This window comes from Chelonia mydas, chromosome 18 (genome assembly GCF_015237465.2).
Source record: "Chelonia mydas isolate rCheMyd1 chromosome 18, rCheMyd1.pri.v2, whole genome shotgun sequence".
NCBI lineage: Eukaryota > Metazoa > Chordata > Testudines > Cheloniidae > Chelonia > Chelonia mydas.
The window spans coordinates 23,103,991-23,129,632 of record NC_051258.2 but is presented as its reverse complement, the minus strand read 5'-3'; the positions used below and the strand labels follow the sequence as shown (position 1 = coordinate 23,129,632).

The following is a 25,642-nucleotide window of genomic DNA, read 5'->3' as shown; positions in this document are numbered from 1 at the left end:
CAGAGGAATGATTGACACTTCACGATCAAAAGTACCATTCACTTGGATAATTTCATTAAGAAAGAATAGCTAATTCTTTTTGGGTCACACCAGGTAGTGCCTGGATATGAATAGTAATAAAAAAGAAGTCCCCCGTTATATTTATATTTAAGAGCATGTAAAGCACGGAGAATATGAAGCAAGAGAAATCCACTGTGAAAATTAGAAAAACCAAATTTGAACCAAAATGAGTTTATCACAAAATCAAGAGATGGAAGGTAGCTTTATACCATGAAACACTTCAACTTCATTCAAGTGCTATGTAATCTATGATCATTCAGTGCTTCTTCCTATTCCCTGCAAATATTTTGAGAGGAGGGGGTATTCTTCTGGTTAAGATACTGAGCTGGTACTGGAGAGATGAATTCTATTCTTGGCTGTTCTACAACTACAATTGGCTATTTAATTTTGGGCAAACCACATAAACCTGGATTCAGCAAAGGAGTTATCCTTAACTATAACTATGGGATTTAAGGATATGCTTAAGAACTCCTTTCTGGTTAACGGGTGACTTCTAAGTGCTCTAAAATCCACATTTTCCTCAGATATCATTAAAAGTTGCTATGACTCCTGTGGGGTATGGGGTAGGATTAGTATAAAAACATAAGAATAGCCATAGTGGGTCAGACCAATGGTCAATCTAGCCCAGTATCTTGTCTTCCAAAAGTGGCCAGTGCTACATGCTTCAGAGGGAGTGAACAGAACAAGGCACTTTATCGAGAGAGCCAAACTCTGTCGTCCAGTCACAATTTCTAGCAATCAGAGGTTTAGGGACACCCAGAGCTTGGGGTTTCATTCCTGACCATTTTAGCTAATAGCCATTGATGGACCTGTCCTCCTTGAACTTATCTAATTCACTTTTGAACCCTGTTATAGTCTTGGCCTTCACATCCTTTGGCAAGGAGTTCCACAGGTTGACTATGTGTTGTGTGAAGAAGTACTTCTTTGTTTGTTTTAACACTGCTGCCTATTCATTTAATTGGCTGACCCCTAGTTTGCAGGTTATGTGAAGGGGTAAACAACACTTCCTTATTCACTTTCTCCACACCACTCATGATTTTATAGACCTCTATCATATTCCTCCCCCATCATCTCTTTTCTAAAATAAAAATTCCCACTCTTATTAATCTCTCATCATATGGAAGCTGTTCCATACCCCTAATAATTTCTGTTGCCCTTCTCTGTACTTTTACTAATTCTAGTATATCTTTTCTGAGATGGGGTGACCAAAACCAGGGCTGGCCTTAGGAAAAATGGTGCCCTGGGCGAACTTGTATTTTGGCACCCTTTCTTTGAGTTTGTGAACGGAAGTGTGGGGTGCAGGCGTGAGGGCTAGCCAGGCTCAACAAGGAGGAGTTTCTGAGCCCGGGTACTCCCCTGGCCATACATCCCCAAACACCAAGCAGGACAGCAGGTGTGCAGCCACTACTGTGCCCGCAAGAAGGGGCAAGCCCTGCTGGCTGTACATCCCCGCCAGGCTGGCAGCTCCAAGCAGCATCACCCACCCCCCACCCAGCTGGCCAAGGGCTCCCCCCAGCTCTGGCAGCCCAGGCCCGACAGCTTGCCGCACTCGGACGGCACCGCCCTGACCACGGCACCCTCCTGTAAGGCCATCCCTGACCAGAACTGCATGCAGTATTTAAGTCATGGGCATACCATGGATTGATGTAGTGACTTTATGATATTTTCTATCTTATTATCTGTTCCTTTCCTAATGGTTCCTAACATTGTTAGCTTTTTTGACTGCCACTGCACATTGAGCAGATGTTTTCAGAGAATTATCCATAATGACTCCAAGATCTCTTTCTTGAGCAAAAACAACAAGGAGTCTGGGGCACCTTAAAGACTAACAGATTATTTATTAAGCAGTAACAGCTAATTTAGACCCCATCATTTTGTATGTATAGTTGGGATTATGTTTTCCAATGTGCATTACTTTGCTTTTATCAATAATGAATTTAATTGGCCATATTCTTGGCCAGTCACCCACTTTTGTGAGATCCCTTCGTAACTCTTCACAGTCAGCTTTAAACTGAACTATCTGCTCAACCTTGTATTTAGCTGTTATGCTCTGAGTACCTTTCCCAGACCTGAGGTTGAGCTCTGGGTAGCTGAAAAGATTGTCTCTCTCACCAACAGAAGTTGGTCCAATAAAAGATATTACCTCCCTCACCTTGTCTCTTAACTATTTTGAGTAATTTTGTATTGTCTGCTAACTTTGTCACCTAACTGTTTACCCCTTTTTCGAGATCATTTTTGAATATGTTGAACAGCACTGGTCCCATTACAAATCTTTGGAGACCCCGCTATTTACCTCTCTCCATTCTGAAAACTGACCATTAATTCCTACCCTTTGTTTCCTATGTTTTAACCAGTTACTGGTCCATGAGAGGACCTTCTCTCTTATCCCATAACTGCATAATCTGCTTAAGAAACTTTGGTGAGGGACCTTGTCAAAGGCTTTCCGAAAGTCAAAGTATACTATATCCAATGGATCATCCTTGTCCACATTATCCCTTTACAAAAGCCATTTTGGCTCTTCCCCAATCGTGATCCAAATTTGGGATTGGGGGCTCTTGTCAGCGGGAGTGGGAGGGCAGAGAGGGGACACTGGGAGGAGTGACAATGAGCTGAGTGGCAGGAAGAGCAGGAGGGTTTGGGGCAAAGGGTGCCTGTCAGCCTCACATTCTCCTTTCCAGTATGTGTGCTGGGATTTTGGGGGACCTTGCCATTATGGAGTGTTTGAGCTTCTCTCCCTGTCCTCTCATGTGATTAGGATCTGGGGAGGTCCCTGCCTCTCTGGAGCTGTCTGAGCTCCTCTTCCTGCCCCACACCATGCAATAGTAAGGATCTGGGGGGCTGTGTCCCTCTCAGGATCAGAGCCCCTTTCCCTGGTCCCCCATGTGATAATCAGGATCTGAGGGCCCATTTTGCTCTAAAGGGCTCTGAGGCCCTCTCCCTGTCCCCTTATGTGAGCTGGTATGTGGGGAAGCTCTGCCTCCAGGTAAGAACAGGCATGCTGGGAGCATGGACCAAGAACACATTGCTGAGACTGGGGTGAGTAGTTGAGAATGGGCATGCTCGATGCATATCACAGGTTCTCAAGCACTGGCATCGGGGAGTAGATATGATAGCACCACTGAGATAAGTGGAACAGCTCAAATTTTTCAGAGCTATAGTTTTGGGCTGCATTTATCTACCCGGAGTGTTCTTATTCAGCTGAGAACATCACATTGAGATGAATGAGCAACTTCACACTGCTATAAGCCTCCTATGCTGCAGATGGCTATGTAGAGCCCTTTCATCTCTCTGTACCTCAGTTTTTCCATCTGTACAATGGTGATAATGTTTCCCTCCTCGGTAAAATGCTTTGATACCTACTGATGAAAAGCGCTATGAAAGAGATAGGTATTAATTATTATTATTATAATTACTGTTACCTGCCCACAGTAGTGTCCGAACTGCACACCTACATAATTACAACTGCCTAAATGACCACTATCTCCTATCAACGCTTCTCTTTCTTTTAAAAAAAACTAGAAATTCATTGACAAAAAATGTAACTAATGCTGAGTTAAGGTTGCCTGGTGGTATCTCATGCCCTTCCAGATCGTCGAGTTCAGCAGAACTCTACCTTAAAGTTTTGAAAATCAGAAAATACAAAGTTTAACACCCATTCAACTTTAGTTCTGCCATCTCTGAGTGATGCTACAATATATCGATAATACACATACTCACAGGCTTGCCTGTACATTGTACAGGAGCTATCTACATCTGCCCTACCCTCAAACACTTAACCTACTCCATTGAAAGATCACCACATCTAGTGCATTTTACAACACTTTCACCCTTACCTACAATGCCATCTAACACTATATTCACTTACCCTTCATTAAAATCACAGACAACACTCATCTCCCATCCAACTGCTGACAGTTCCCTGGCACAAAGACTCCTGTGCCCTGCTACTAACAACCTACACAACACACTTGAAGTAAGGCATACTGAATCTCTCAAGGTACACATGCACTTCTTTCCATTGATCACACAGACATGGATCAGGAAAGGGGCTCAAACACACACCCTCCCAGATCACTTCATATCACATTTACAACTAATCCTTCCACTAGTCAATACAACTATACCCTACTATAGCAAATGCAGCTGTCATGTATACAGATGATTTCCAGGAGCTATTGCTATCTCCAGGGAGGCAGAGATAAGGTTAGTGGGTACATACCTTAACTCTGCATTTCCTTGTTTTCAGAAGTTTGAGTTTTGCTGAACTTGATGTTGTAGAAGGCACATTACACCACCAGATTCCCTTAAAGCTGCGTTAATGAATTTTTACATCAATGAATGATTGAATATGTGTTTAGGAACCTATCTTTAGGAACAGATTTTTTATAATATTGGCTGATATATGTAAACTCATCTGGGCAAGTACTTCAGAGCGCGGCAAGGTTGTAGATTTTAGTTAACCGAGCATACCGCCTGTTCTCGCTTATGTTTAGGGAAGCTTCATAGGGTCCCAGTGTATGGGAGGGCCAATTTGTCAATAGCAGAGACTGCCTTTTTTTAGTTTGTTTTGTACAGTACCTAGCACAGAGGGGACTTGGTCTAAGACTGGGACTCCTAGGTGCTCTGATACTACAAATAGTAGTAAGGTGAGATGAGGTAAGCTGAAGCCAGAGGACATAGTATTGGTGTCTGAGCCTCCTGCCATTGGGCCCTTCCTCTGCATAGCTCGGCTACTCTGGGGATTTTACAAAAAAAACACTGGTGCTGAGGCTGGTTCATCTGAAAATCCCCTGGGGCGGCCAGGCTTCTACGCGTGCCGGAGCGACAGGCAGGGCGAGAGGAGCGCTTTGAGATCTGCGGGTGGACGGCGCAGAGCGGCTCTGAGCTGCGGCGATGCCCGGGAGGGAGGCGCAGTCGGGTGCCTCGCAAGACCCTCGCTAAGCCCCGGAGAGCGCAGAGCTCGCGAGTGGGCGGGTGCGACCCCGGCCTCGCGCTCCCAGGGGCGCGTGGGGGTTTCCCGCGAGCCGCCCCCGCCGGCCGGTGACTCAGCGCCCCGGGGGCGGTCACACAAGGGCCGCCCGGAGCCGGGCGCCGGCAGAGTCCGTGAGGCGCTCGGCCGGGAAGGAGTCGCCAGCTCCGCAGGTAAGGCCGTGGTGGTGGTCCGGAGGGGGCATGAGGCGCCTAGTCTGCGCGGCGGGCTCCATCCGGGCTCCCCTCAGGGGTGGCCGGGCGGCTCGGCGCTCGCCGGGGCTCTCCCCGGGGCTTCTCCCCAGGGACTCCCCTCAGGGGGTCTCCCGGGCGGTCTGCCCCGGGCCGGGGCCGGCCTGGCTCCGGCGCTCCCCAGCGGCGGCTCAGGCCGGTGTGTTGCCTTTCAGACGCAGCGAGACTCGCAGCCCCGCAGCCGCCTCTCGCCGCAGCCCCGCAGCCGCCTCTCGCCGCAGCGCCCATGGGCCGCGGCCTCGCTCCTCTGGTGACGGCGGCGCTGCTGGCGCTGGGCCTGGCGCTGAGCCTGGGTCCGGCCGCAGCGACCCCCGCGCTGCCCCAGCACTGCCCGCCCGGTAAGTGCCCTGGGGCGCAGGGAGGGCGGCGGGACGGGGCGGGGCGGGAGGGCCGCTGGGGCCGGCCCCTGGGCGTGCAGCAGCGCCGCGGGTATCACGGCTGGAGCCAGCCAATCTCTCCGGCTCCTTCGCAGGCAAGTTCCTCAGCTGTGAGAACTGCGGGAAGAGCCCAGACGACGCGTGTCTCGCCTGCCCCACGGGCACCTTCTCCGCCACGGCCAGTGCACTGGGGGCGTGCGCCAGATGCCGCCGCTGTGAAGGTACAGTACTGCCTTTCCTGTGGCCCGGCTCCCTGACCTGCTGCCCCCCAGCTCCATCTAATACAGGGGCGGGCAAACGTCTTGGCCAGAGGGCCACCTCTGCCTATGGAAATTGTATGGCGGGCAGTGAATGCTCAGGAAATTGAGGTTGGGGTGTGGGCTCCAGCTGGGGATGCTGGCTCCAGGGTGGGGCCAGCAATGAGGAGTTCAGGGTATGGGGTGGGGTGAGGGCTCTGGGGATGAGGGGTTTGGGGTGTAAGAGGGTGCTCTGGACTGGGACTGAGGGCTTTGGAGGGCAGAAGGGGAATCAGGGCAGGGGGTTGGGGCCTGGGGGGGTGCAGGCTCCAGGCGATGCTTGCCTCAAGCAGTTCCCAGAAGCAGCAGCATGTTCCTTCTCCGCCTCCTACACAGAGGTGCGTTCAGGCGGCTCTGCTGTGTGCTGCCCCATCTGCAGGTGCTGCCCCTGCAACTCCCATTGGCTGCGGTTCCTGGCCAATGGGAGCTGCGGGGCGGCGCTTGGGGCAGGGGCAGCCTGTGGAGCAGAGCCCCTTGGCTGCCCCTATGTGTAGGAGCTGGAGGGAGGACATGTCGCTGCTTCCGGGTGCTGTGTGGAGTGGCCCCTGACCCTGAGCCCCAGCTGGAGTGCCGGAGTGGGGCAAGCCCCAGACTCCACTCTCCAGCAGGAGCTTGAGGGCCAGATTAAAATGGCCGGTGGGCCAGATGCGGCCCACAGGCCATAGTTTGCCCATCCCTGTTCTTGTAGGTGTTTGAGCATAGCAGGGTGTAGCGTACACAGACATTGAGCTGTAAATGGAATTGTTTAGCCTTGGAAGCTAGGCTAAGCGCACTCTTGGTACATGATTAATAATGTCTAGATCCATGGGCCTTTTAAACAGCATATTTATGTATGGTGTCCCTTCCGCTACCACCTCCTCCCCCATGCAAAGGTTCACTTGGAAATAAAATTGTGGAAAGGTAGATATGCCAATATACTCCAGCTCCTGTTTTGTGTGTGAGTCAGAAATGCATGGCTGTATTTTTGTGACTGTATTAAGTATGTAAGCAAAAATTTGGTACCTAGCTGTCACAAGGGCTTTTGTAATAAGGCCCTCAGCTGGGCCCAGTTTGGATACCCCTGTATTACCAAAAAGGGGGGAAAAAAGTTAACTTTAAAAAAAAAATCAATTGCCAAAGTGAAAATCAGTTTGGTGCATCCATTGCACTTTTCTGGCCTGCACTCTCAGCTTGAATCCTCTGAAGCAAATCAGGCAGGAGGTCCCTCTACTCATCACAGCTCCCTATTATGATGTTTTACTAGGATGGGCTTGTTTCTGACCCAGATGCTTTGAGGAGTGAGTGCCAATACGGGATATCTGTTTTTGCTCTACAGGAAAATTCAAATATAAAAGGGAATGTTCTCCAACAGTGGATGCAGAATGTGGTTGTAAGGACGGGCATCGCTGTTTTGGAAAAGACTGTTCTAAATGTGTAGAAAACTGTGGAGTAGGTGAAGAGCCTCTTGAAGAAGGTAAGGCTGCCTTTGTCCCATTACTTTATGCAAAACTCTTAGGTGCTAATAATAGTAGAAAAGACCATGTGACTGTTTGCAGAATTGAGGCCTTATGGTATTATTTGCTGGTCCATTAGCTCAGTAAAACTCCATTAACATAGGTAGGGCCCTACCAAATTCACAGTCCATTTTGGTCAATTTCATGGTCATAGGATTTTAAAAACCATAAATTTCATGATTTCAGCTATTTAAATCTGAAATTTCAGAGTGTTGTAACTGTAGGAGTCCTGACCAAAAATGGAGGGGGGTGTGTGTGTATGGGGGCGGGTCATCGCAAGGTTATTGTAGGGTTGGGGGGTTGGTACTGCCACCCTTACTTATGTGCTGCTGCTGGAGAGTGGCGGCTGCTGGCCGGGAGCTTAGCACTGAAGGCACCGCGGCCGCCAACAGCAGCGCAGAAGTAAGGATGGCATGGTATGGCATTGCCACCCTTACTTCTGCACTGCGGCTGGCAGGTGCACTGCCTTCAGAGCTGGGTGCCCAGCCAACAGGTGCCGCTCTCAAGGCAGCACAGAAGTGAAGGTGGTAATACCATGACCTCCCTAAAATAACCTTGTGACAACCCTGCAACTCCCTTTTCGGTTACGACCCCCAGTTTGAGAAAGGCTGGTCTCCCCTATGAAATCTGTATAGTATAGGGTAAAAGTAAACAAAAGACCAGATTTCATGGTGGCAGACCAGATTTCACAGTTCATGACGCATTTTTCATGGCTGTGAATTTGGTAGGGCCAGAAACATAGGCCTTGGTCCTTTAGAATACGAGTGACAAAGAAAAGATACTTGCGGAACTCTGGAATAGCAAGAATAGAGACATTCTGGCCTTGGGGCACAGTTCATAGGATGCTAGTTGACTCTTCAGTATCTTGAAATACATTAACAGAATTAGTTCTGTCAGTTCTTCCAGTTCAGGGACCTCAATCAACTTGTTTACAATGAAAGCCACTTATGAAAATATTTACTTTAGTTAATATAAGAACTTTACCGATCCTCACATTTTTGTTTATGCAAGCCATTGATGATGAAAATTGATATATAAATGCAACATTATTTTTGCTCAACTGTACAATAATGTCTCTTGCACCATTTTAAACTTCAATTTATATAAATGGTAACTTTTGTATTTGTCAAAGGTTGCCAAAAGTGTCCCAATGGGACATTTAACAATCAGACCAATGGTCCCTGCAGACAATGGACAAAGTAAGTACTTTTTTTAAAAAAACAAGTGATTATAGCTTTGAGGTCTGCGTTTAATTCATTTTCATACATTCTTTTTTTTTTTAAACATATTTAAGATGCTTTCCAGATAAGGTCCTGGTGAATGGGACTAATAGGAGTGATGTGGTTTGCGGACAAGCTTCAGAAACTATGACTCCAGCCACCATTTCCATCATAGTCCCTATCCATGTACAAGGTGAGTTATTGCATAATAATTCCCCACTAGAGTGAAATAGTTACAACTTGTCTTGGAATTAGCTAAACTATAGCTCTCATGCTTATAACTGAACTTAAGGGTCCTTTTATTTGTCTCCAGTCTCACAGATTGGTACAGCAGCAGCAACTCTGAGCAGTAGAAGCAAAAAGAAAAGTAGCTCTAGTTGTTCAGGGACAAATAATCCAGCTGCTTCCATTGCAGGGGAGCTTTGCTCTGCAATCATTTTTAAGGAATGTTTTTGCTTCTTAGGGAAGGATCTTCAGGTGGTCACCATCAGCATCGCTGTTACTGGGGCTGTGGTGGTGTGCATAATGTTTCTGCTACCTTTGTATGTGTGCCTCAGCATCTGCGACAAAAAGAAACTACCTGCTATGTTCAAGAAAAGTAAGACATGCTACCTACAATCTTCCTTTTCCTAGTGGTGGGCAAGCAGGCAAGAATCCAGGTTTAAGAGTTTCCTTAAAAAGTAGCAGCATAGTTGAACTTAAATGTGTTCTTTGAAAGTCACTACACTGTGAAAAGAAAACCAGGTTTTAGATTTTTATTTAAAAAAAAAAAAAGCAGGCTATTGGGAAGAAATTGGCTTTAGAAATGTTACAAAGGAGGTCTCCCGGGGCCCTTTGGGATTTGGGAGTGACTGGAGCTGGGTGAGTAATTTATTTTTTGGAGTCAGCCAGCAAATTAAAAATCAGAAAAAAAATTGGTTCAGTTCAGAAAATGTTCAGAATTTGTATGCAAATGGAAGAGTCTATTTTGGATCATCTGTTTCATTTCAGTCAGAAAATCATGTGTGTCCATCCATGTTTGTCCCCTTTTAACCTTTATCCCAGTGATTTAGTGCACTTGCCTGGGATGGAGGAGAACCACATTTTAATCTACGCTGTGGAGCAGGGACTCAAACTCACATCTCCTCCCTCCCAAATGAGCATCTGAAGCACCAGGCTATAGGCTATGCTGTGTGTTTCTCTCAATCTCTCCTGTTGAAGTTGTTCCACTACGTATTAACTACTTAAATATTCATTGGGCCAAAGAGAAAGTGAAAATGACTTTATAGCCTGGTGATTAAGGCACTCACTTGGGAGGCAGGCTATGAAAACTTGAATCTTCTCTCTTCATGATGCAAAGTGGTCTGTCAGGTGCCCTAACCACTGGGCAAAAGGTTAGGAGGAGGACATACAGACACACATGGGTTTCTGAAGCTGGTCCTGAAAATGTTTATATTTTCTGTCCATTCAAATTGTAAGCTCTTTGGAGTGCAGAACCTGGGTACACTGTTACCATGTTGGCACTAAACTAAACTATATATAGTGTGTGTGTGTGTGTGTGTGTGTGTACGTGTACACACACACTTTGAAGTATCAGCTGAAAATAAAATCAGATATTTCAACCATGAGACGTTCATGGGCTGGGTAAGAAAAGTAGAATTAAGCATGTACATGTTCTGTTGTAGTCAAACAGCAGTTGACTGTGTGTGTATATTTAAATCTCTGCTGGTTATTTCCATTAGTAGAAATTTCATTAAAGAAATTATGAGTAAAATCAACCCTTGAACTGATAGGTTTCATATATGGATCAGAATAAATCCACACATTTGGTGCCAATAGTGGTATTTCAATCTACAGGGGAAAGCAATATTGTTCTCTGAAGTCTGGAGATTCCATGCCGCTAGCTCTCCTCACCTCAATGAGAGCCTCCTGTGCATTGGAGAAAGCAAAGCACAATAGACTAACTTATCAGGAAATATCTTTGGAGAAAAAGGCAATTTCAGGGCAAATAACTGAACAATTCTGAAGAACTTGTTAACACCATGCAGTCCCTGCTGAGGGAAAATGAAATATGAGTGATTAAAAAATGCAATTCAAGTTAATCATCTCTTTTTGTTTAGTGAATGTAACACCTGAGCAATCGACTCAGGAGGAGGATGCCTGCAGCTGCCGCTTTCCAGAGGAAGAACAAGGAGACTGTGATGACTGTAGCAAATCCAAACTATTCAAGGATTCCTTGGTGAATTAGAAACTGGACTTTCTAAGAAAGCCAATTGTGGTTTCCTTTCAGAGCACAGGACAGGAGCCTGGTTACATAATGGGGGGGAGCGGGAGGGGGAGGGGGAGGGGAAGCAGAAGCAGGTTAAGTGAATTTTAAAACTTATGGACTGAACAATGCAGTCGGTGGTGGATGAAGCAGGTCTTTCTCAGTACATCACTGTCCTACAGACAGAAGAGTTGGTCTTTATATTTAAAAAAAAACAAAACTAAAAAAACAAACAAAAAGCCACACACCTTTTTAAAAATTAGCCCTTGCCAACATCTCTAATTCTAATGAAACTCTCTGGGCAGCATCTTTAAAATGAAAGCAAACTTGCTACCTTTTTTTCATATGCTGAGAATATTATTTCTAAAATATTATGATTTGCTCTAGAGACTAAAAAGCATCAATAATATAGGAACCACAAGCCAAACTGCTCTTCTGTTACCTCTAGTAGATGTCTATGCTATAGCTTACTTATTAAAGTTTGGGAGTGAGAATAATGTTCCTGAAGTTACAGACTAAACACTGACTACAGCTAGATACAGTGCAGGCAGCCAGTGTACAAGCTTCCACAACTTTGCTCTTTCCAATACATTTCATGTCTGGAACTATAGACCCTCCTAATTTGTGCTCAGCTATCACACTGATGGGTGTGGTATAAAAATCTAGACTGATACTATTTCAACTGCCAGAAGCCCCCACGCCCTGGGAATGAACTTCTATATCCTGCCCTACAGAATGCTTTCCTATTCCAGTTTAGTTAGAAGTTAAAAGGAATGGGGTAAGTCAGGGATGTCAAATGTCCCAGAACACCTTTTCTGTGCTTTCCAAATAGCTGTTATATTGATTGGCTTTGTAGGTGGCGTGGATACACCGGCCGGCGGGGGGGGACAAACTACGGCCCAGGGGCCGCATCCAGCCCTTGAACTCTTGCCGGGGAGCAGGGTCCAGGACTTGCCCCAGTCCGTGGCTTGCCCTGCTCCGCGCGGCTCCTAGAAGCAGCAGCATGTCCCCCCTCCAGCTCCTACACATAGGGGAAGCCAAGAGACTCCGCATGCTGCCCCCACCCCAAGTACTGCCCGCGCAGCTCCCATTGGCCGGGAATCATGGCCACGGGCGGCACCTGCGGAGGGGGCAGTGTGCAGAGCTGTCTAGCTGCACATCTGTGTAGAAGCTGGAGGGAGGACATGCCGCTGCTTCTGGGAGCTGTTTGAGGTAAGCGCCACCTGGAGCCTGTACCCCTGACCCCCTCCCATGCCCCAGCCCTGATCTCCCTCCTGTCCTCCGAACCCCTTGGTCCCAGCCTCACCCCAGAGCCCGCCCCCCACAGCCCCATCCCACACACTGAACTCATTGCTGGACCCACCACAGACCCCGAGCCAGAGCCCTCACCCCCTCCCATACCCCAACCCCCAAATTTGTGAGCATTCATGACCCACCATACAATTTCCATACCCAGATGTGGCCCTTAGGCCAAAAAGTTTGTCCGCCCCTGGGATACACTGTGACAGGTTATTAATTTGATCTGTGAGTAGTGCAACTGGACTGCTTCATCCTTTTGATCTTAGAATATTACCCTCTAATTTTTGGATATGTTAAATACAGTACATATATTGCAGGTACAGTACATGTAAAATATAACTTACTATGTTGCTAATTTCATAGGTAGAACTATGATGTTGGAAATATTTTCATGGCAGAAAGTGTATCTGCCTTGATCAGTCACTATTGCTTTTAATTTGAATAAGAATGTGTATGTTTGAGTCATGGCATTGGCAGTGATAGTTGTACCCTTTTACAGCACCATAAATGTATATTATATTTTTTCATTAAATGTTATTCAAAAATATAATGAAAGTCAACTAAATCAACGTGTCATGTAAAGACTGGTTTTGGTGGGTTTGTTTTTAAACTAGGCAAGATACATTCCTTCTGGCAGATGAATGAGAGCCCAGTCACTCCCTCCATGCAAGAGAAGCCTTATGTAGCAGTAATTTTTCAGCAAACCCACACTCGCTGGTTTTGATTACATTTATATATAATTGATTACAAAGCAAAATGTATGAAAAGAAGAGTCTGGAACTGAAGCCCTGCCTGTAAAGTTACATATTTACATATATTTAAATAAGATTTTTTAAAAAAAATAAAACTTTTCCTATATTTTTTCTCCTCTCAATTAATGTGTTGTCAAACAGGAGAATGAGTGAGCCGTAACAAAAGTCATATTTGCAAGTTTTAAGATGTAATGACCAAGGAGTGAAAAAACCTACCACCCTATTTATAAATGAATGTGTGGCTCTTGTAAGAAGTTCGGAATGTCACAGATTACCCTGTGATCAGTTTCTAATCTAGAACCTCAGCAGTGGTGTTTTCCCTGAAAACACTTGCACCCCAACAGTTGGAGTTTCACTCTTGGACACACAGAACTCTATGCATATCTTCAGGTACTTGAAATTCTTATTCCCTTTTCCTTTCCTTTCCTGCACACACACTATAGTATTTTTTCCAACCTGTTTATTGATTGATTTTTGGAGACAAGGCGTGTGGGGTAATATCTTTTATTGGACCAACTTCGATTGGTGAGAGAATCTTTTGTGCTCACACAGAACTCTTCTCCACGTATGATTGATTTAATGACATTTACTTCTCACACCTAATTTGTGTCCTCTTTGTTATGCTGAGCATTTAAGCTCCATATAAAATTCCATTGAACTGAAATATAAAGTCCTTGGGGCACATCCTCAGCTAGTAAATTGACTCAACAGGGCTTGACAGTTTAGGGGGCAGATTCTAGTAGAAAGTGTTTCTAAGAATAAACATTCGTAGAAATTACTTTGTGACATAAGTATTCTGCCAGTAAATTAAAGGCTAATATGTGGGGCATTTAGTTAGTCAATTCTGGTGCTGTAGAAAAGAATGAAAGCCAGAGCCAGTGAAAGGAACAAGTGGCCAAAGAGTTCAGCTGTGAGCCTCTTTTGGCTAACTTCCATTTTAAAAACTTCTTTTTTATTTAACTTGAAATATGAAGGGCATAATGCATACATCTACAAGTAGGTTTATAAAAAGAGCTTGAAATTAACACATGGTACAAACGCAAAGGAAAGTTCAGAACACTACCAGGGCATTTCCTACAAGGGACACGTTCTTATTTGCCAACAGAACTGCTGAACAGCAGCCTGTGCTACTGGATTTTATGAAAGGTGCAAGAAGCAGAAAATGAACACACATGAAAGTGCAAAACTAAAACCACCAATTTTAAACAATGTGCTTTGCACTTAAATATGCTCCATGTCAAAAACAACTCTATAGGAAATAAGGTAATCTCAAGTGAACAATATCTGTAGCAAATATATTTAACATATCTCAAAACTTTTACAGCATTTGAATAATCAATAGTAATCTGTAAAGTGTCTTTATAAAATATTAAAATTTTAGCCATGGGCTCATGTACTCCCTAGAACATATTCCAGTAGTACCTGCCTTTACTATATTCACAATGAATGGCCTGTTCTCACTCTAGATCCCAGAGAAGCACCTGTTCTTCTGAAATAATGGCACTTTTGAACAACCCCCATTTATCATCATGTATATAGTAGACACAGCTGAAAAGCTCCTTTCCCTTTCAGCACGTCAGAGAAGTGTCTGCTGCAGTTTGCAGTATCATGTGCAATCTCCTCAATTTATATAACAGTCTTCAAGAGAAATGTTAAGCTATCGTTCACATTTTTTCAAGTTTAGTTTCTTCAATACTTTCTGGAAAATATTTTCAAGACATTTTCTCCTCTTCTGAAAAAAATGAGGTAAGTTTGTCCAAGCAGTATTGAGGAAAATATAATGAGCAATTAATTTGCACGTCTACTCTCACTGCAGCTGTGCTGAAGTCTTAATTCTAACAAGATGAAATAAGGAATTCAGATCTAATCCCACTGGCAGGTAAACAAGTAATATACTGTACAGTTGAATTTCAACTGCAATAGTAGTATCACGGTTTGACTCAATAATTCATGATGGCACATCTAATTGTTTGAAACAATTTGCTCCCTAAAGATCCTGGAAAAATGTGGCATGCAGACTTTTGGATTCATCCCTGATTGTATTAACAACAACATGACAAATTACTTCTCTCAGAGTTAAACTTTCATCTAAAACTGAATTTTAATATACAGCAACTATGACAATTCAATGTCCATTAACACACAGGAATAGCAACCTCTGTGCATCCACCTGAGTTCAGTAAAAGGCTCCACCAAAGTAATAAAGCAAACCTTGAATAGGGAAGGAATTGCATTATGTAGATCTGGCCATTGATAATTAAGACAGAAAGAAGGAGTCATCATTCAACTCACAGCTATGACGAAGAAATATATTTTATTGTTGCTAGAGGAAAGTAGGCTCTAGGAATTCACTGCTGCTTACAGCCTTCCTTCTTGTCCCTGGATTTTTGTTGTCCTAACTTTTTCAGGCTGACGTTTGGTCGGTGAAATAAAGGCAGGTCTGATAATCAAAGAGGCCATCAACTGGAACAGTGTGTGACTGGGCAGCTGCAAAAAGAAGGAATAGAATGAATAACTCCAGCTGTACTAGAAATGGCAGGAGGACTAAAATGAGCCACTAGGTGTCACGGGTTACAGGTGTAAATTCCTCATTTAAAAAGTGTTATTTGAAAGAATGGGAGAGATTCTAAGACCAGAAGGGGACCACTATGAACATCGAGTCTGAGCTCCTGTGTAACACAGAACTATCCCAAAATCATTTCTACAGCATATCTTTTAGAAAAACATCCAATCTTGATTTAAAAATTGCTATGTGATGGAGTATCCACCATGACCCTTCATAAATTGTTCCAATGGTTAATTATGCTGTTAAAATTTATACTTTATTTTCAATCTGAATTTTTTTCTAGCTTCAACTTCCATTGGCTCATGTTATATAACACCTTTCTCTGGTAGACCGAAAGCCCATTATTAAATATTTGTTCCCCTTGTAGGTACCTATAAATTGTAATTAAGTCACACCTTAACCTTTCTTTGTTAAACTAAATAGAATTGAGCTCTTTGCATCTATTGCTATAAGGTATGTTTTCTAATCCTTGAATCATTCTTGTGGCTCTTCTCTGATCCCTCTCCAAATTTATCAACATCCTTCTTGAATTGTTGACACCAGAACTGGATATAGTATTCCTGCAGTGATCACACTAGTGCCCAATACAGAGGTAAAATAACCTCTCAACTCCTATTCAAGATTCCCCTGTTTATACATCTCAGGATTGCATTAGCTCTTTTGGTCACAGCACTGAATTCATTTTCAGCTGATTATCCACCACAGCCCACACATCATTTTCAGAGTCACTGCTTCCCAGGGTAGAGTCTCCCCCACCCCCACCATTCTGTAAGTATGGCCTACATTCTTTATTCCTAAATATATACATTTACCCTTAATCATATTAAAACAGATATTGTTTGCTTGCACAGTTTACCAAGTGATCCAGATTGCTATGTATCAGTCACCTATCCTCTTTATCACTCCTCCAATTTTTGTCAAGTCATTGTTTACAGGCACAGTTACTGTTTCCCCACATATAATTTCTTCAGATTTGCCAAATGTACACTAGCAATCCAGTGCTGATGAGGAATCCTATCATAAGAGACGTGTGAGCATTGGACTTTTTACATAAGTGGACCTACCACAAACTATGGCACATGTGGGATAGTGGGAACATTAGATTAATGAGGGCTCAGATTTCATTTTATATAGGTAATAGAAAAAATAGAGAGAGACTCCAACACCACTCCTGCATGGACTGGAATGTGAGAGGACAGCTGGCTTTATTAAGCATTAGATTGTGGAGCTAAGCATGGCTAGTATTATTACCTTGGGAGCAGGATGCAAACACTTCAGCAGGTGGTTCTGTCTTTTTTGACTTAAAAGTTGGGTCCAGATCTTCATCAGTATTTCGAGGAAATTGTTGCCTGTGGAAACATTGAATGTTACAGCAGATTTACATACTTTTGTCTTTTTATTTGCATCTGTAGGATTTCATATTTGTAAGTTTTCTTCTCCAAATGTCTGAAGACAGTTTCTGAACGTACATGTTTACAGAACTAAGACAGCTAGTCATTTCTTATCTGGGCAATCTTGATCTGAAACTTGTACGTTCTATTTCAGTCCTCTCTTACAGCAAGAGTGACTCTTACTCTCACCTCATACCTCCTAGAAGAACATTCAGCGGTATCTTATTACTATGTCCCATGTATGTCTCTATTACTGCATTCAAGTTGTTTGGTGGTGGGCTATAATATAGATTAACTTCTTTAAGGTAAACTTTGATTATTCAGAATTCAGAAGCGTCTCCTGAAATTGGAATGCTGGTATATCAAAATTTGGATTTGTTCCCTAATACATTCAGATGGAGGTTACAAGAACACATTTCAGCTGCAACTTTAAGTTCTGGACACATTGTATCATGTATTTCTTGTTCTTTTATCTACCTTGAGTGACTGATATATCAACATTGTACATTAGCTTAAATAGGAAAAGTACTGGGAAAATCATTGAATACCTTGGATCTTTATTTCCGCAAACTGCCCTTTGAACTGTTATGAAACTGAGACCCCATTGCATGCAGAGACTGCGGTATAGAGAGAGCATTGCACTAGCTGGAAAATAACTCTTCTATACCAGGCTCTAAAACTTTACTCCCTCACAAGTATACAAGGCCCTAAAATAGTCCAGAATATATACATATAAGAGATTACTAGTCTGAATAAAAACACCTACTTTGTTCTCTCTATGATGCCTCTTGTGTTGGGAAGTCTGACCTTTCCAGGGTCTGACCTCTGACTGGGGAATCCAGGTACCTCAGCATCTAGCCATACCTCTTTATATTAAGACAATAACAAGAGTTTATGCTGACTTGATCCATGAGACAGAAGACAGACACGCAGCTCTGTGGTGTACATTGACCAAGGAGGAAGGTTATTAAGATCTATAGTGAGACCAAGCTTGAATAATTTGGTCCTTATAATTTTGTGTAGATTCATGAAATCCCCCATTGGTATTAGGAACACACCATTGTATTTGAATTGTAACCTGCCAACTCTTTGAAGGTAAAACTTTTGACCCTAATGTTACTTATACTGTGCTTTATACATGTTAGCTAATTAATCTTCATGACATCCCAGTGAGAGATGGATTATCATCCCCATTTTATAGATGGTGGAATGGATACTGAGAGGTTCAAGACTTGTCTCACACAACCCAGCAAGTCAGCAGCTGAACTCGAGTAAGAATGCAGCCCATGAAAACCATGCTGCCTCCCCTGATGAGCCAAAGGCTGACAGCTAGCAAGAATTTCATTTCAGCCACATTTGTTACTTCTGATGTATTGGAAAAAAGCCAGGGTTATTGAGTCTCTTGGGATACACCAAAGAGCAGCAACAGTACAATACGTAGAGGCACTGGGTGCAAACCGACTATGAAAGATACCTGTAATATATAATGTTTTGCAAATGCTAGCTAGAAGCCTCTGGCATGTCAAAGCCTACTCACAGCTTCAAGAAATCCCTCTCCTTTTGTGATAATGATACTCCTTCCCTTCTGCCACACAGTTGTATGAGTTGGCTTCTGATATTCAAAGGCAAAGGAACATAAGCACATGCTACTCCAGATCCAAAAGTGCATCACTCCCAGGAGCAAACCATGGTCAGCGCTGGCATGTGTCATATGTTCTGACTGTCCATTTTAGATCACATGGCTACCCACAGCACTGCCCTGGATAATCCCCTGGATGCTCAGAGTAGACAGACGCTCCTTGTCCTGTGCTGCATTGGCTGTCAGCATTATAGTTTCATTTTTACTCAGAGACAAGGTGGATGAGGTAATATCTTTTATTGGACCAACTTCATTTTTTATTTATTCATTTAAGGAAGTTGTAATTCAGTAGCCTGAAATTCACATGTCTGAGCTCATCCCAAATGAGGCAGGGAATGGGGAAAGATCCCCTACCTTTCCCAAGTAATGATACAACAATGAACAGTTTTTCCTTAAAAGGTAAATACTTCATGGGACTTTTCTTGAAACTAACCTTAATGTAGTTCAGAGGAACTGCTGAACTCTAATAATGTTAGCAACTTTGCCAGAGACTAAAGGGGTCTGAAAATTGGGGGCTGGTTCTGAATTAAGGCCTCTAAGTTAATTCAAATAAATAGTTTACACAGTTATACTTCAGACAATATTTCTTTCATTCCCACAGCTAATGTTAGAATTCATTTTCAGCCATTGACGCATAATGGAAATTGCTGCAGGTTGCTTTACACTGCTGCTCCCTCAATGTGGGTGTTTTGAACCTCTGGAGGTGTCTGCCCAATAGCACTGTGTGATGAAATCTTTCCTTCCGGGGGTGGTATCGCTCAGGCCAGTGAGCTTGTTAGCTAACCACTACAGCTAGAGAGCAAGTGTAAGAGGCTACAAGCAGGGCCGGCTCCAGCCACCAGCTTTCCAAGCAGGTGCTTGGGGTGGCATTTAGAACGGGGCGGCCGTCCGTGTCCTGCGGCAGCGATTCGGCGGCAGCTCTGCCGCTCTTCCTGCTGCAGCGGCTTTCGGCGGCAGCTCCGCCGCTGTTGCGGTGGCGGCAATTTGGCAGCAACTGCTTGGAGCTGCAAAATTGGTAGAGCCGCCCCTGGCTACAAGCACTCTCAGCCTTATGATCTCATCTGCAATCACCTCTCTGTCTACTACCATGACATCCACATTAGACCTTTAAATGTTAGGGGTGTTAAGCAGCCCTCCTTCTAACCTGAAGGTTATTAGGGTAGCATAGTTCAATGGCTGGCACCAATTTAAGGTTTTAATTTGAAACAGAATTTTTCAGGAATAGGAGAATTTGAGTTATCAAAATAAATTTATAGCCATTAACCAGGCTGACCAATTCAACTCCTATTCTCTCCTCCAGATCCATATAAGAAGTGTCCAGGCCTCTACTTATTGAGCCAGACAATTAGATGCATGACACAGCTCAAAGAAACACACACTATTCTTTGTTGCTTCAGTACATCTGGAGAACTTTGAACAGAGGTCAGCTGCTTGGATTCCTCACTACCCCTCAGAGAGAAAAGGGTCAAGCATTACCAGCTCCTCATGTGGCTGAAGTTTCTCTTAATTCCTTGTTTTTTTTCTACCCCACTCTCCTGCTGGGTCCCTTCTGCCTGAGTCTTTGGTTCCATCAGCTGACGATATATTCCCATGAGCTCCTTTAGAATAGAACATCACCAATTCTTCCAGTGAATAAAGCACTGAAGCTTGACTCCACTTGGCATGGACAGCATTAGATTATGTGAATTACATCTTTGTGATTACTGTGAACAGCTGTGCTGGTAACTGTGTCAACTGTGCAGTGAAGCTGCAAAACCCAAAACCAGGGCTTGCCAGAATATGGAGATTGCTTTGTAGGAAATGAAGGGGATTGGTTATTTTATTTTTGAACCGGTGAGGAGCAGAGAAACTTTCAAGCATTTTGCTTATTTTTAATTTCTATTTTTCGTATACTAACCTCCACAGCTTGTTTTGATGCCCTGATCTGTCAGGCATCTCCTCTCCTCTGGTCAGTAAGCCCTTCGGTGAATTTTGTTTCCGGCACCTACCTTACAAAAATATTTTTGGGACAGATAGGATAGAACCCTTGGGACAGATTTCCACGTTATTTTGTTTGCTGTAACTATAAAAGCACAAGTATCAGAGGGGTAGACATGTCAGTCTAGATCTGTAAAAGTGGCAGAGAGTCCTATGGCACCTTATAGGCTAACAAACATATTGGAGCTTAAGCCTTAGAGGGTGAATACCCACTTCGTCGGATGCATGGGACCCACGAAAGCTTATGCTCCAATACGTCTGTTAGTCTATAAGGTGCCACAGGACTCTTTGCCGCTATAAAAGCACAGAGGACTCTATGTACGGTCTTCAATTTCATTAGCTAGGTCTTCTTGTGACCTGGAGTATTTTGTCCAAGTGGTAGACACTTAACATGTTACCTTCTTGTCCTTGCTTCTCCTTGGCACAGATAAGTTGCTCCCCTCATCACTGTTCTCTGTCTCCAGGTTTGTCTCATGGGATCTCCACTAGGCTTTCAGTTCTTGGTTCTGCATATATCTAGCAGTCTCCTGGAGTGTCATGAGACAGTGTGAAAGAATGTTAGTTCTCACTGAGCACATAAACATGGTTTTAAAGGTCCAAAAGCATCCTGGACAGAGATACAGACATGCAAACACGGGTCTACACTACGAGTTTAGGTCGAATTTAGCAGCGTTAGGTCGATTTAACTCTGCACCCGTCCACACGACCAAGCCTATTTTGTTGACTTAAAGGGCTCTTAAAATAGGTTTCTGTACTCCTTCCCGGAGAGGGGTTTAGCACTAAAATTGACCTCACTGCGTCGAATTTGGGGTAGTGCGGACGCAATTCAATGGTATTGGCCTCCGGGAGCTATCCCAGAGTGCTCCATTGTGACTGCTCTGGACAGCACTCTCAACTCAGATGCACTGGCCAGGTAGACAGGAAAAGCCCCAGGAACTGACAACAGTATGGCGTCTGCACAGAAAAAAGACGTGAAACGATTGTTTTCCGTTGCTTTCACGGAGGGAGGGGCAACTGTACCCAAAACCACCTGTGACAATGTTTTTGCCCCATCATACATTGGGAGCTCAACCCAGAATTCCAATGGGCAGCAGGAACTGTGGGATAGCTACCCACAGTGCAACGCTCCGAAAGTTGATGCTAGCCACAGTACTGTGGACACACTCCACCGACTTAATGCGCTTAGTGGGGACACACACAATCGATTGTATAAAATCGCTGCCTAAAAATCAACTTCTATAAATTCAACCTAATTTCGTAGTGTAGTTGTCCTTAACTACTGCCTACAACAGAAAGACAGCCCTGCATCTATCACAGGTCAAGGTGCATTACACAGGATTTCACGGACAGCTATAAAACAAACAAATCTTCTCACCCCAAGAGGAACATGACTTTTGGCATAAAGTCACCAAATTTGGGCTTTGGTGATCCAAGGTGCGAAGGGAGTTATAGGGTCGAGGACTTCTCACGGAGAAACACCCTGCCACTAGTTTGGTCCCATTTAAACCAGGAGGCTGTTAGCTTGGGCGTCTTGGGCAACTGTAACTACTGGTTTATCACATGAGGAGGTCTCAGGCAGGTAGGATCCAAACCATTTAGGACTTTTTAGATCAAAGCCAATAGCATGAAATCAGAAGTCACCTGGCAGCTAGTGCACCTTGCAGAGCTAACATGTGATATGCTCTTAGCAGGAAACATTGCTTAGTAAGTGGGGAGCTCATTCTTCACTAGCTGCTACTTCCAACTAGTTTAAGTGTAAAGCCTCATCTAGGCAGCATTGTACCCAACTAGCCTTGAGATGACAATGCGTAAGTAACCATGGTGAGCTCTGGATCTGAAAGGAAAGGACATAACCTGCTTCCCAAGGGCAGATAATCCCATCCACAAACATAAATTCAACTACCATTTCTATGGAGATGACTCACAGATCTACCTCTCTAGCCCAGACTTGTGTCCTTCTCTCCAAACTAAAATCTCAGCCTCTCTGACATCTCCCTGTGGATATGTACCCATCAACTCAAACTAAACATGCTAAAACAGAGCTCTTAATTTTCCTCCCCACTTTCTCAATCACTGTGGATAACACCACCATTCCACCAGACCCTCGGGCCTGTAACGTCAGTGACATCTTTGACTCAGACCTCTTGCTAGATCCTCACACCCAGGCTATGTGTAAGTCTTGCAGATTCTCTCTGTATGATCTCTCTACAATATAGCCTTTTCTATCCATCCACACAGCTAAAACTCTTGTCTAGGCTTTCATCATCTCGTGTCTCAACTACTGCAACATACTTCAATCCTTTTCTCTAGCCTTGACAAATGCAGTCTTGCCCCACTGATATCCATTTGAAATATTGTTGCAATGATCATTTTCCTAGCCTGTCACTTTGACCACGTCACCCCTATCTCTGCATCCCTTTACTGGCTCCCTCTTCGCTGTTGCATCAAACGTAAGCTATTTGTCTTCACTTTCAAGACCTTTCACAACCTATCCCCTTGCTAGCTATCTCCTCTCTGAGTCAGCTCCTATCTCCAATTGGCCGCTATCACTCACTTGTTAAAATTTTCAAACAAGTACCTTTGTTATCTCCCATACTGATCTGTACACTTGGGAGAAGCTCTTGGTAAATGCCTGTAAAACTAACTCATCAACCTTCTTCAGAATCCTCCCTTGACACTCTACTTTGCTGTGAGGCCTATAAAAACTTGGCAATAGTTAGGCTACTGGTGTGCTGAGACCACTGCCTATCATGCTGACCAATATTGTCTCTCTGTTCCTTGTAGTCCCCAGTCAGTCTGTATCTGTCTGTCTCTTGTGTTAGATTGTAAGCTCTCTGGAGCAGGGACCATTTTCTTATTCTGTGTTTGTACAACGTATAGCACTATGCAGGGGTGGCCAACCTGAGCCTGAGAAGGAGCCAGAATTTACCAGTGTACATTGCCAAAGAGCCACAGTAATACGTCAGCAGCCCCCAATCAGTTCCCATGCCCAAGTTCCCAGCACCTCCCACCCACCGGCAGCCCCAGCCATCAGCGCCTCCCCCTCCTTCCCCGCACCTGCCAATTAGCTATTTCATGGCATGCAGGTGGCTCTGGGGGGGACAGGGGAGGAACAAGGGCACGGCAGGCTGAGGGGAGGGAATGGGAACGGCTGGAGTGGAGGCAGGGCCTGTGGCAGAGCCAGGGGTTGAGCAGTGAGCACCCCCCAGCACACTGGAACGTTGGCGCCTGTAGCTCCAGCCCCGGAGTCGGTGCCTAGACAAGGAGCCGCATATTAACTTCTGAAGAGCCGCGTGTGGCTCCGGAGCCACAGGTTGGCCACGTCTGCACTATGGGATCCTGGTCTAGAACTAGGGCTCCTAGGTTCTACAATAATACAAATAATAAATAAGAAGAAGATACCAGAAGGAACACTTGGCAACTGCTGCTGCCAGGACATCCAGGAACAAGTTGCATCTCAAGCCAGCACCAGATTTGGGCAACCATTACAAGATTTCACATCTTATTAAAACCCCATTTTACACTCATACTGTGCTGTGTGTTTTCCCCTATTACTGCAGTTACCATGGGGTCTGGACCTGTGTGTGTGAACTGAGGCTTTCACTTTCCTAATCTGTCTGACTCATCCAGGAAGTGACAGCATGTTACAGGGGCAACATATACGTCTTCAAGGGTTTGGTGCTTATTTGTTCTGATGCCAACAACTGGGCCATGAAGTGGCATTGACTTTGGAAGCTAAAGAAAGCAGTGTGTTTCCCCTTTTTTTGAAGTATTTTTAAGGAAGAGCCACCTCCTTCTTCCACAGTCCTGGAATTTTGCCCTGATATCCCCCACATTATACACACACACTCGGGCCAGGAAGACATTTTCTAACTGCCAAGAAAAACAAATGAGAGAAATGTGAACAGCTTGCATTTAGCCTGTTACCTCATCCTGAGCCACCTGGGCTGCTTGACAGTTGTCATTGCATTCTTGGTTCCTCCTTGCTCTCTGAAGAATAGATTAAAAAGTCTGTTGAGAATCAATAGTAAGAGATACTAATGGAAAGCAGGCAGCAGCAACAGCTCCAAGGGGCAAAGGGAGAAATCTATGCTATTTCTGTGCAAAGTGACTTTTTTTGGTTTTATTAAAAACAGATCTTAATATTCTGAGATACTGAAGGTGTTTTAACCAGTAGCCTGTCACGGTGGCCTGTATAAGGACTCAGTGGTATATGTACTTTAGATAATGGAGATAGGATTATGTGTAGCACAAAATCCCATAGAAAAATATAATCAAATTAGAACTTCCAATTTGAGAAACACCACTGCTAAGGTCTAATGTGCTCCCTTTCTGCTCAAGGTTCACCTACTGCATGAGTCTACTCCTCCTCCTGCAGTCTCCAAGACAGTTCTTCATTTTGTAGGAACTGCTCCTGATTCCCAAGTTCTAGTTCTGCCATCTGCCATTTCCGGGGGTTAGTGCTGCAAGACTGCTGGGGATTCTCATCTGAACAGAACTGCAAAATCACAAGCATCAAACATGATTGAAAGAGACCTGAGGTGGGTCCATCAGAAAAGCAGAGTTGGTCAAAAAGGAAGCTATTGCTAATGGGAATCCCAAGACTTCCCAATCTCAGCATGCTGGATCAAAGAATAATCAACAATGACAAAACTGGGAAAAGGTCCCAAAGAGAAGTAACACAAGTCAACCAGCTTAGCAAAAATTCTCCCTTCCAAAACAAACACTGCATTTGGCTTTAGCATCCTTTGACTCTTTCAAAAGCTTTTATAAACACAGCGAAACAGGACTGGCCCTCCATCACTCAAGAAGAGCAGAGAGAGAAGCGGTGATGATTTTCTTGTTCCTCTAATTAAAGAAAAGGAAGTTTTTGACTTGATTTTCTTCCCTCAGTATCCACTGAATTCGGTTCCTCAAGACACTCTGCTTCATTATAGGGTTCCCAAAGCCCAATACACGCCCCCTGCTACTGAACATGTGATGACTAAAATGAAAATCCTGTCACCGAGATCTATTATGCTGTGGAATCGTCTATCATAGTAAGTGGCAAAAGCACCATCACTTGGTACATTTTAAACAAGACTAGACAAAGAATATACATAGGGAA

At 44.2% G+C, this 25,642-nt stretch overlaps 1 protein-coding gene across 1 annotated transcript; it reads left to right on the top strand.

Annotated features, from left to right (window-relative positions):
* The first annotated feature begins 4,772 nt into the window (after positions 1–4,772).
* Positions 4,773–13,068, top strand: TNFRSF9 (TNF receptor superfamily member 9). The gene is made up of 8 exons (XM_037881054.2): positions 4,773–5,202; positions 5,436–5,618; positions 5,753–5,878; positions 7,269–7,406; positions 8,579–8,645; positions 8,741–8,859; positions 9,130–9,264; positions 10,766–13,068. The coding sequence occupies exons 2-8, from the start codon at positions 5,507–5,509 to the stop codon at positions 10,891–10,893; spliced, it is 825 nt and encodes a 274-aa protein (XP_037736982.1). The 5' UTR covers positions 4,773–5,202; positions 5,436–5,506; the 3' UTR covers positions 10,894–13,068.
* The last annotated feature ends 12,574 nt before the right edge of the window (positions 13,069–25,642 follow it).